Consider the following 13,553-nt stretch of genomic DNA (forward strand, 5'->3'; position numbering starts at 1 on the left):
TGACAAATTTGAATCAATTTATTTATGTCTATAGGTAACAACATTTTGAGGCCCTCGTCACTTGGAGATACACATACTATCATAATTGTTCATATTAAACGTAGCAATATATACAGGTTTGTAAAACACTATAAAATAATAATAATTTCATATGATCATATTATTTAACTTGATAAGCATCAAACATTTATGAAAGCGTACTATCTGATATCATGAGCAAACGCCAACGAGCATATGGGAATTCCGAGAAAGTGGCTGTTTCAATTGGCGGAGGACATTTTGGCGAAAAATATCGGACGTTTTAGCGCCAAAGTAGTGCCTGATTTTTAACCCATTTTAGCGAAAATTGAAATCGTCAATGCCCATTTTAGCAATATATTTTTAACCCATTATAATATACACAAATGCATTATATAGAAAAAAAACTTTCAATACCAAAAACAGCATAATATAAAACATATGATGTCCATTACAATACAGCACTAAATGTCTACAAGATTTAATCAAATGTTAAAAGTTCGTTCTAGCCTGGAATTTATTTCCTAGAGAACGTATGTAATGGGCTCTGGATAAACCCAATGTACAATACTGTTGAATTACGTTAGGAACTGTTCTTTCTCTTTATATTGTCTATATTGTTGTGCATATTCGTCTAAGCTTCGTATTTTTATATATGTTGTTGTTTGCAATTTGATAATAGAATCAAGAGAAACGCTAATGTCTGGGTGACAACTATATAACATTGCTCATTACAATGTGCAACGAACGGCTCTGAACTCTTATTTGTTCGTTTGAATTACTATGAACTTCCGCCCAAAGCTTAGTGAGTATTATTCAACCACGTTTTCGCTAAAATGGGCTATCGAAAATACAGAAGAACGGATTTATCCGGCGTAAAAATGGGCTCTAATGTCGGCGCTCAAATGTCCGCTAATAGTTCAAAATTTTTCGTTCAAATGTCCTGCGCCCGTTGCAATTGGTGGCTGTACATTTGTACAGCATGGAATTTCCCAGGTATTTACTTCGTTTGTCTCATCGAAAGATAAATGTTTGAAATACATTGTAAGCATGTGAATTTTGTATATAAAACGAGATCAGACCCGGAGAAACTATCTCGGAACTTCCGTATTATCGTAAGTGTAGTGTCTCGATAAATAAATAAATAAAATGCGCAAAAACAATGAAATATAAATAAATTGTTCATTTATACTACCGGAAGTTTGAATTGTTTTGTGCATCCTGACTTTCGGAAATATTTAATCTCTACATTCGTAAATCATACATTGATTCTTGCGCTTAGTTCATGACACGTCGACAATGTCTATTTGTGAGTTGAGAATTATTTCTAAATACACCCCAGAAATATTCCGTAAGTTTATTAGAACTTCAACAATTTTTGTAAAAAGTTGTTCACAGTTATTATGATTTTGAGCAAATTGACTTTTTAACGCAAGACACAAAATATCTTCCATTTGTTCCAGTAGGAATGTGTTCTTATAAATATCCAGTCCAGGTCGATCTACAAAATAAAGTATATAAAACAATTATTAGTATATATTAACAAGTCTTAGACACATTATTGTTTTTATAAGTTGTAAGGTTTGGAACTAAAAATGAACTAGCTGTCAGTAACTTCGAGTACTCTCAGATATGTACTTGGTGTTAGTGTTCTGAGGATGTACATGTACAAGTACCCAGTCCACGTCCACTCTGTAATTTTGTTAGATGTATTTCTATTTGTATCCAACTGACAGCTTTTGAACGTTTTAAACTGAATTTGAAAATGCTTGAAAACAAATAAATCTGTTAAACTTACTGCCTCATTCGAGTGTTGCTTATGTTCTTGTATGGTTTAAACTTGGTTTAGTATAGTTTATTATTGTACATGTATATGTATCGAATCATTTGAGATCTCGCCCGGTTTTTTGTTGGGTTCGTGTTGCTTAGTCTTTATTTTTTCTATTTTGTGTTTTCTGTTCTTTTATAAGTTTATTTTCGACTTTGAGTTTGAATGTCTTTTTCGCACCTTCCGCACCTTTCGCCTCTCATTTTGTACCTAAAGTTTATTAAAGTTTAATTTACTCGATATCAGACATTGCCAAAAACTACAAGGCACTTTGAATGTATCGAAATACAAATACAAATATAAAAAACGGGAATTGACTGTCTGGAAAATCTGCAGTCTCGTACCCAGTGGCGGATCCAGAGTGGGGTTCCGGGGGTTGGAACCCCTCTCTTTTTTACCGATCAATGCATTTAAATGGGGACATATAGTTGGAACCAACCCCCCTCTCCCCCTTTTATCCTGGGTTAGGAATCCCCTTTTAAAAATGGCTGGATCCACCCCTGGTACCAGTCACTGTCGCAAATCAGCATTTATGTTCACAAAGAGCAAATGTGCTAACTTGCTTTATATTTATACAAGTCATACATTCACGACTAAGGCCTTGTAACATATTGGTCAATGTTAATATATTGAGCGTGCAATATTAAGGAGACATTTTAAAAGTATTTCATATTAATAGACTGAAGAAGTCACATTTGAATTAAATACCATTCTAGATATATGTCTACCAAAGATTGATCTCTACAACTTACCTGGTGAAAACAACACCATGGCAGCCATCACAGATAATTCAACGTCAGTCAATTCCAACTTTTTTAACTTTTGAACTGAGTAGAACATATCTAGTAGAAATTGACCAAAAATACCATACTGTTCACAATTCAGAATATCTACGATATATCCAAAACGGTCCAATATTTTACCGAAAGTAGTTTCATCGTTCCAATATAGTGAATGAATGACAGCGATTTCCAATAAACTTTGTTTCACAAGATTTCGCTGACTATGCACATCTATTTTTTTGAATGGAGTCAAATCTCGCGCAAATAACGTTGTGAAGTGGACAATGGCTGGCAAGTATCTAGAACACAAAATCTTGGTATCGTTCTCGCATTTGACCTCCAAAACCTGAAGAAGTAAAACAATATAAACATTTCATGCACATATACTTTAATGAAAGAAATGTAAGGCATACGGTAAGAATTTTTAATTATAACAGCAACAAAAATTACTGTTTAAAGAAATATCTTCGCTCTTTGTTTTTCTATTATTTTTTTAATGGCCGATTGACTCAGACGTGAGATTTTGTGACCGTTCTCAGTACAGGAACATGTATAATGTATGAATACGTAACATAACCGGTAATATTCAATGCCCCCCCCCCATCAATTAGGGAGCTAGCCTACCGTTTGATTTGTAAGGACAGGTAAGATACAAACTGTTGTCCTTTCCTTTTTTTGCTGTAAATTCTGTCCTGCCTTTATATTTTTTTACTCTTTTCCGTCCTGCCTTTTCTTTATTAGTGTATCCAGACTTTTTGGTAAACCTAAATCGTCATCCTGCCTTTTTGTTAAAATTGTCTCATCTTGCCTGTTCTTTTACTTGAAACTCATGTACTGCGTTTTTAATTTTTTTTTTTTTCAAATCTTAAACACCTCACCTCCCCTTTAACAATTAAATAGTTGCTCCCGCAGAAAGCCATATATAAGTTACTTTTAATAACCTTTTTTTTTATGTTTCATATTTTAATCATTGACGGGAAAAAAAACGTAGTGTATTAAACTGTTTGTATTCAAATGCCTATTTCAAAAGAGACAATCTTGCGCATGCTCACCTTTGACTGCTGGTAGCGACATGTCAATGCATGAAACTCTTTATTCGCTGCCATAAAACTATCATGAATTTTTAAAATCAATTCTTCTGTCTTTATCTGCTTGTCTATATCAATTCGATCATGATTCTCGTTTGATGAAATTTTAAATAAGTTAAATCTGGACGGCTTATCTTTCTTTGGACATCTTCCCAATCTAACAGCTAAATAATAAAAATACTAGGATTAGTTGATTGGTGTGTGCTTACCAGGTTATATCACGAAGTTATATGAGGTAATAATGTTACTATACAGAGCTACATGTATATAAGACCTTGAGGACGAATTCGTAAGTTAAACTACTAACACAGATGGCTTTGAAATTGGTGCTAACTGCAACAGAAAACCATTATTATATGAAGTTGTTGTGCACGTTTTTAGGATAATTAGTAGACATAACGTGATTAACTGATTATTTGCTGTTTGGTTTACGTGTCATTGGTATTCAGATGGAGAACACATCTCAAATAAACTATCATATGGTAATTAAAGTTCTGCAAAGTGTGTTGATTGGGATAAAAGGTGTGAATTTCTACTGGCAATCGAAAGATCTGTTGCAAATGTTCCTTAACGTATAATAAGGAGCATCTCATTTCCGAACGAACTTTACTATATATGTATGTATAAATCCCCAACGGCACAACCAAGAGGACACCACTCTCTGGCATAAGTTTCATTTCCAAAAGATATAATTAGAAGATGTGGTATATTAATGTCAATGAGACAACTCTCTACAAGAGACCAAATGACACAGAAATTAACAACTATAGGTCACCGTACGGGCTTTAACAATGAACAGAGGCTATACCGTATAGTCAGCTATAAAAGCCTTGAATGACAAATGTAAAACAGTTCAAACGAGAAAACTAACGGCCTAAGTTATGTACAAAAATAGACGGAAAACAAATATGTAACACATGAACAAACGAAAAACACTCAGTCTGATGCCTATATTGACCAAATGTCTGCCCCCTGTCAGCTAATGGGATTTATCAAATAACCTTAGTATATGAAACAACAACGTACCTTCGTGTGACATTCCTGCATCCAAACATTTCTTCATACGGCAGTACTGGCATCGGTTTCGGCTAATCCTCATTATAAGACATCCTTTCTTATCACCATTGGCACATGGTTTATACGTCAACTTTTGGCGGACTGTCCTTCTGAAGAACCCCTATAAAAAGATAGCTATATACATTATACAACTATAAAATGTAAAAAAAAAAACCTAACAGAAGGTTAGCAATAAGTTTGTGTACATTTAATGTATTGGAACAAACAATAAGTAATAGGTTGTGCGCACAAAGTATATAGATATAAGAAGATAAGGTATAAGTGCCAATTAGACCGCTCTCCATCTAAGTCACAATTTATAAAAATCAACCATTATAGGTCAAGGTCGGGTCTTTAACACGGAGTCTGAGCTCTAATCGACCAACAAGCTATAAAGAGTCCCAAAAAATACTAGTAAAAAAACATTCAAACGGGAAAACCAACGGTCTTATCTATATGAACAACGAGAAACGAGAAACACCTATGAACCAAATAAACAGACGACAACCTCAGATTCCTGACTTCGGACAGTAACAAACAATTGCAGCGAGATTAAACGTTTTTTTATGGTACTGGTACCTATATATTTACACTACAACATAAAGAGAACCGGTCTGACCTTTTTTTCACATCAAAATATATCATTCAACTGAAAAAAGATCGATCTAAGCGTTTACACCCAAAAAAAAATCGATTCAAATAAGATCGATCTTTTAAAAAACACCTCTAGAGGTAGACTTTTTGAGTCCGATCTTACATATTTACACTGGACCAAAGATAGATCGATGTCTTTTTTGTCAGTGTAAACGGGGTCTTAAATAACTATCTTCCTATTATATATATAATTACCTTGCATCCTTCACAAGAAAAGACTCCATAATGGAAACCGGAAGCTTTGTCACCACATATTTTACAGAGGATATGTCCATCAGGGTATATTTTCTTTACTGTAATAGTTCAAACCATTCAATTAATAAAGCAAACAAAAACAAATTTAAAATCTAAAAACATTTTATTTGTAACTATTCATTGCAGCATGAAGGGTGGTCCATAGTGAGCGGATACCCAGGATTTTGTTATGCGACTGTGACAGTTTTCTTACTCTTTTTGTTTACATCATTGAACTTGGTACGGTGACTATTATAGAGTACATGCCTGGATTTGAATGCGGTTGTCTATGCAGCAAATAACGTATTTATTTCTTGAGGATTTTATTTTGTTTGCTTTCAGAAAATTCACACTTATGTTGTAATAGTTGTTAAGTGTATTTTGATATTAGAAAAATATCAATTGATATAAAAACACATTTTGGAATTGATGATGTTTTATACTGTTTTACAAATATCTTGATTTGCACACCAATTTGCATGACTGTGCAACCTGTTTAAAAGTGTGATCACGTGTAATATACTAACTACTATTGTCCATGTGTAAAGACAGATTTTCAATCTAATTCGATTTCACGAGGGACATATGTTTATCATGGACAAACGATCAAAATTCGTTCAATCTTAAGCTTGTAGAATAGCCAGGGTAAAAAAAAACAATTTGAGTTTGGCCACATCATTTTAAAATCAAATCGTGCTTATATACTATGCGTCTGTACAGCTTCGTTGTATTGAACAGAGATTTATCTTGACCTTACTTCAATATAATTGTTCAATGGTATTTTAAAACTGTGTATAGAAGTTTATCTCCCAAATATTATAATTAACAAATTTGTTTAGGTTGGTAAATATCGTGACGTAGCAAATAAAAGATACATAATTTGACAATCACGTTTTAAAAACGATACGATAACAACATTGCTTTAAATTAGATTGAACAGTTAAAGGGGGGGGGGGCAATATGGGGACCGTTTACATGTTAACAACACCTCGATTTTGGCAAAAACTTTTAACAAAAAATGCAAAAATGCTGATAACAGTTAACATAGGGGGTTGAAAACAATTAACAGCTTAAACTGATCTCAGATAACAGTTAACATTCACCTTGAAAAAGGCCATAACAGGTTAACACAAAAAGGTATTGCCCCCCTCCTTAAATAGAAGACATGCAGTGGCGGATCCGAAGGGAGGTGCCGGTGGTTGAACCCCCTATTTTAGGACGATAAATGCATTTGAATGGGGACATATACATGTAGTTGGACCCACCCCCCTTTATCATGGGTTTGGAATCCCCTTTTGGAAATTGCTGGATCCGCCCCTGACGAGTCACCATAAGAAAATTTATTTTAAGTCGGGTTACATGAAATACTACAGAGCGTATGTTTGTAGTATTTCATGTAACCCGACTTAAAATAAATTTTCTTATCTTCTCTTCTCTTAACCATTCCCGGATACATTATTCTGTTTTCGGGTCGACAAGTCTTTGTTCTTTAACTTCAATACCACGTGGTTAACAAAAAAGCAGCAGATAAATTTCGAAGTCTATGGTTTGACATACGTTCTTCAACTCTCGAGACAAGCGATCTAATACGAGACCACTTAGTCACAACTCAAATATATGAGGGAGAAGATAGAGTAAAATGGCTGTGTCACAGATTTTGGTCAGTAATATTTTGATAACATTGGCAAATGAACTAAAATTAAAAACAAAAAATTGTAATAAAGTATGATTTCAAGACAACTTTAAAAGAACATTTTCACCGATTTTTTATGCTTTTGATACAAATTTTCAATTATTTTGAAAAAAGAAGAATCATTAAAAGATATTTCAGAAAAAAAAGATAAATGCATCATTTCAAAATATGTAACCTTAGACCATTTACTGTATTTCATTAAATTTTGCATAACAGAGAACTAAAGTGAATATTAAATTTTGTATCGAATGGTACAGTATATATGTGCGCGTCTGAAAACTAGTATGATTTTGGAAAGACTGTTCTATCCTCTGAATATTCTATAACATTGGTACAAGTGAACAAGTTATGTGACGGTCTTTCATTTCTGTTTTCTTTAATTGTTCTGCGCATTATTCTCTATTCTTTAACAACCCTTTTTTCTCAAACTCTTTTTTGTTTCGCCTATTTTTCTCTATTACTCTTTGTTCTGTGTACTTTGTCCCTTTATTCTGTAAACCCCATTGAGACCCTCTTATATTGAATTTTTAATTAATAAATATCATTGTTTTTGTCATTCGCGACATAATAGGTACTACTTGTTGGACAGGATCTTCACATCATTTAGGGGCATATGAGGGCACAACCCAGTTTTTGGTGAGCTTCGAATTTCTCAGTCGGAAAGAAGAAACAAAAATTATATTTCGCATAACTTCGCTAAAAAAATTCTGAAGAACAAGTGATCTTATTCAACAATTATATAAAGACTACCATACCTCTTTTAGCATTCTTTGAAGGCCGGGGAGGAAATGTTTTTGATTCAATGTCTTTTCCAGTCAATGAACCTGTCCTATTTAGAGTATCGTCTGCTGAAATTATTACTATGTCATCCTTTTCTGACAAATTACTACTTCCGATGCTTTTTCCGGAAGTGCTTCCGCACAAAGAAGTCGTCTCACTTTCACATGAATCAGTGTTTTCTATATTTTTTTCGGATCTGTCTCCGTCCTGGAAACCTTTCCAATCATTTATGTTAGCATTGTCTCTCGTCGCTATTGAACAATCATCAATGACTTCCGAGTTAAATGTTAATGATTTAATACCAGTGTCTAACACTTGCTGCTGAGCATGCATTGAAACCTTCACCTTCAAGTCTTTATTGAGATCAGAGGTTTTGTCTTCATTGGTACATGACCCTTTGACATCAGTTTTTGCTGCATTGGCTATTTCACCGACTACATGCGCATTTGCTATTTCAACACCTACATGCGCATTGGCTATTTCACTACCTACATGCGCATTGACTATTTCACGCCCTCCATGCGCATTGATATGAGACCCTTCTAATAACTTCTGTACAACTAGACCCTCGTTTTCAGTCATTCTTATCCTTCATATCAAGAATTATAGGTTACTATTCAATCGGCAATCCTCGGGACAGTCCGTTACTTTAGAATCAGCCGAGTTGTGACGAATGGGTTACTATTATGTATTGGAATGAATAATTAAAATGCTCTCTGTGTATTAACAGGAAGTAATCAGCATCAAGCCAACCTGAAACAATACAAAGCAATAAATTCCAGGAAATAATCAGCATCTAGTCAACCTGAAACGTTACAATACAAAGCACAAAGCAATAAGTTCAACTATTTAGCCGAGTGTAAAAGGCAAAAAAAACAAAACACAGGTTACTGGCTTAATATGATTATTAGCTTTTTAAATAGGCAATACAACTTTTATATGCGATGTAATTTTTACATTTATAAGGGTATTGGCTACCATTAAACACATTAAATCAACGTGCACATGCATGAGGATGTGGTACGATTGTAAATAGAAGATCTCTCCATCAGATATCAAAATGAAGAAGACGTTACCAACTATACGATGTAGGTCAAAGTACCGCTTTCAACAATGAGCAAAACCCAAAACCATATCTGATTTTTTGTTTCATTTTGATTCATTTTGATTATTTTGATAATTAGAGCCTACTGTGATAGAAAACTGTATTAAATTTCCTTTATTTAATTTTTTTTTTTTTTAAATATGAAATTAAAAGCCCAAATTAGCAACGTTAGCATATTGTGTATTATAATATTTTGAATAATTACTTATGAAGAATTTACGAACACAAAATGCTATCCACCAAGTTATTTTGTTTTCTCTCAAAATTTAAAACTGTAAGGAATTGAAAAAATCTGGATTCAGAATATTTTCTTTTGTCATCTGCTTGGCCACAATATTTATTTTCATCACATAAAGGGTCAGATTATATTTGTTTAAACATACCCCTCCCCCTCTCTTTGAGGTTACATCATAAATAGTCATTCCCTTATGTCCTATTTTGATTACATATCATTTATGTATCTGCCTATGGTTACGTACACACAAATGCAATTATATAATATAATATTGTATATGATAGATGCTTCTGAGAGCATCGGATGACATCTCTCTCTATTTGTTTTAAAGACCTTGGTGTGATTCAGAACATGTAATCTATTTATAATCATTCTGCGTTTTAAAATTTTATATGAGTCGTAAAAAAAGCTAGATTGACATGCTTATCTAAACACATTTATTCTAAAAACAGTTGTTGGCATGACACGGGTTATGTTCTTCTCATATATGTTATGATGGTATGATACTAAACCCCTTACGGGAAGGATTGTGCCTGATGTTCATATGATGAAATCATAATCTTTCAGTCAGTTTAATTGAAGTCTGGAGCTGGCATGTCAGTTAACTGCTAGTAGTCTGTTGTTATTTATGTATTATTGTCATTTTGTTTATTTTCTTTGGTTACATCTTCTGACATCAGACTCGGACTTCTCTTGAACTGAATTTTAATGTGCGTATTGTTATGCTTTTACTTTTCTACACTGGTTAGAGGTATAGGGGGAGGGTTGAGATCTCACAAACATGTTTAACCCCGCCGCATTTTTGCGCCTGTCCCAAGTCAGGAACCTCTGGCCTTTGTTAGTCTTGTATTATTTAAATTTTAGTTTCTTGTGTACAATTTGGAAATTAGTATGGCGTTCATTATCACTGAACTAGTATATATTTGTTTAGGGGCCAGCTGAAGGACGCCTCCGGGTGCGGGAATTTCTCGCTACATTGAAGACCTGTTGGTGACCTTCTGCTGTTGTATATTTTTTTATTTTGGTCGGGTTGTTGTCTCTTTGACACATTCCCCATTTCCATTCTCAATTTTATTATCTAGTCTATAAATGGTAACTATAGACCCAACTACATAATTACTTTAACTACTGTAACAGTACAGTTACTGAAAGCTAGTTCAAACCAAATAAAAAACGACCGAGAGATTACATTTTTTTCCACAGACTACAATATATAAGCAGTATAAAGCTTATATCAATTTTATAATTTTATAAATGGTAAATATAGACCAAACTACAGTAACTGTTACAGTTACTGAAAGCTAGTTCAAACCAAAAAAAAAAACCCATTACTACAATTTGTTCCACAGACTACAATATAAGTAGTATATAACTTATATATATATATATTTTATAAATGGTAACAATAGACCCAATCACACATAATTACTGTGACTACAGTTACCGAAAGCTAGTTTAAACCAAATAAAAACGATAGATTACTGCACTACTGTCAACAGACTTCAATATATAGGCATTATCAGTGAGGGCCCTCATGGGGTTTTTGATTATGTGATTACTTGGCCGTTTTTTTAATGATTATTTGATTATTAAGCCAAATATTTCATGATTATTGATTACCTAGGACTGTATTTTTAGTTTATGATTATTTGATTACTAAAGATAAGCAAATATTTAATGATTATGTGATTATATTGGCAAAAAAATGGTGCTTATGTGATTACTTATCTGACGTTACCAACTATACGATGTAGGTCAAAGTACCGCTTTCAACAATGAGCAAAACTCAAAACCATATCTGATTTTTTGTTTCATTTTGATTCATTTTGATTATTTTGATAATTAGAGCCTACTGTGATAGAAAACTGTATTAAATTTCCTTTATTTAATTTTTTTTTTTTTTAAATATGAAATTAAAAGCCCAAATTAGCAACGTTAGCATATTGTGTATTATAATATTTTGAATAATTACTTATGAAGAATTTACGAACACAAAATGCTATCCACCAAGTTATTTTGTTTTCTCTCAAAATTTAAAACTGTAAGGAATTGAAAAAATCTGGATTCAGAATATTTTCTTTTGTCATCTGCTTGGCCACAATATTTATTTTCATCACATAAAGGGTCAGATTATATTTGTTTAAACATACCCCTCCCCCTCTCTTTGAGGTTACATCATAAATAGTCATTCCCTTATGTCCTATTTTGATTACATATCATTTATGTATCTGCCTATGGTTACGTACACACAAATGCAATTATATAATATAATATTGTATATGATAGATGCTTCTGAGAGCATCGGATGACATCTCTCTCTATTTGTTTTAAAGACCTTGGTGTGATTCAGAGCATGTAATCTATTTATAATCATTCTGCGTTTTAAAATTTTATATGAGTCGTAAAAAAAGCTAGATTGACATGCTTATCTAGTCTATAAATGGTAACTATAGACCCAACTACATAATTACTTTAACTACTGTAACAGTACAGTTACTGAAAGCTAGTTCAAACCAAATAAAAAACGACCGAGAGATTACATTTTTTTCCACAGACTACAATATATAAGCAGTATAAAGCTTATATCAATTTTATAATTTTATAAATGGTAAATATAGACCAAACTACAGTAACTGTTACAGTTACTGAAAGCTAGTTCAAACCAAAAAAAAAAACCCATTACTACAATTTGTTCCACAGACTACAATATAAGTAGTATATAACTTATATATATATATTTTATAAATGGTAACAATAGACCCAATCACACATAATTACTGTGACTACAGTTACCGAAAGCTAGTTTAAACCAAATAAAAACGATAGATTACTGCACTACTGTCAACAGACTTCAATATATAGGCATTATCAGTGAGGGCCCTCATGGGGTTTTTGATTATGTGATTACTTGGCCGTTTTTTTAATGATTATTTGATTATTAAGCCAAATATTTCATGATTATTGATTACCTAGGACTGTATTTTTAGTTTATGATTATTTGATTACTAAAGATAAGCAAATATTTAATGATTATGTGATTATATTGGCAAAAAAATGGTGCTTATGTGATTACTAGGACCCCCCCCCCCCCCCCCCACATTAGGGGCATCATCAGTGGCGGATCGAGAATTTTTCATAAGTGGGGGCCCATCGACTGCCTAAGAGGAGGCCCTCTCCTGTCATGCTTTAGTGGTTCCCTATATAATTAACATTTTTTTTATCAGGAAAGGGGGACCGGGTCCCTTGAAAACCCCTATAGATCCGTCTCTGAGTATAGCTTCAGAAACGTAAGGCAAAGTCATGAAACGAATCGACAAGAAACACATGACTGTTATCTTATATTAATGTTATAGTTATAAGAACAGCAGTGTTGGTGAATTTCTTGGCACTAAATGCAGCCTATACCATACACCAAAAGTATGATTAGGGTCAACACTTCACGGTTCATACCCAAATACGGTCCAATTATCACAAGATGTATTTATGGAGTTAATAACATTTGTCAATTCGTTTTTTTTTCATATCTGACTATACGGTATGGGTTCTGCTGACTAGTATTTAAGGTTGTAAGACACACCATCACATGATCAGTTTTGGGGTATATGCTAATTAAGACAAATCACATAAAAGCTAAAAAAAAAAAAAAAGCAAGCAGCTATCATTTTTATTTTTTTAAGGAATGACTGTAATATTTTTTTCTGTCTATGAAGAAATAAAATAAAATATGTGGTGCACACTGAATAACGCGCGGGTTATTTAACAGTGTGCACCACGTGTTTTATCTTATTTCGAATAGACAGAAAAATAATTACAGTCATTCCTTAAAAAAATAACAATGATAGCTGCTTGTTTTTTTTTTTAGCTTTTATGTGATTTGTCTTTTACAAAAATCTTCAAATCTTCTCCTCTGAAACCTACTAAGGCAAATTTAACCAAACTTGTCCGCAGTCATCATTAGGGTAAGTAGTTTAAAAAATGTGTCCGTTGATCCGGCCAGCCAACCAAGATGGCCGACATGGCTAGAAATAGAGCATAGGAGTAAATTATAGATTTTGACTTATATCTCTGAAACTGAAGCAT

General features: G+C 33.2%; 1 protein-coding gene across 1 annotated transcript; it reads right to left on the reverse strand.

Moving 5' to 3' along the window:
- LOC134694049 (ecdysone-inducible protein E75-like) lies at positions 1–8,887 on the reverse strand. The gene is made up of 6 exons (XM_063555044.1): positions 8,109–8,887; positions 5,622–5,719; positions 4,743–4,893; positions 3,681–3,880; positions 2,599–2,974; positions 1–1,519 (listed from the first exon to the last, which is right to left on the reverse strand). Exons 1-6 carry the CDS (start codon positions 8,713–8,715, stop codon positions 1,302–1,304), a joined length of 1,650 nt encoding a protein of 549 aa, XP_063411114.1. The 5' UTR covers positions 8,716–8,887; the 3' UTR covers positions 1–1,301.
- Between the last annotated feature and the right edge of the window lie 4,666 nt (positions 8,888–13,553).

This window comes from Mytilus trossulus, chromosome 13, assembly GCF_036588685.1.
Source record: "Mytilus trossulus isolate FHL-02 chromosome 13, PNRI_Mtr1.1.1.hap1, whole genome shotgun sequence".
In the NCBI taxonomy this organism is placed as follows: domain Eukaryota; kingdom Metazoa; phylum Mollusca; class Bivalvia; order Mytilida; family Mytilidae; genus Mytilus; species Mytilus trossulus.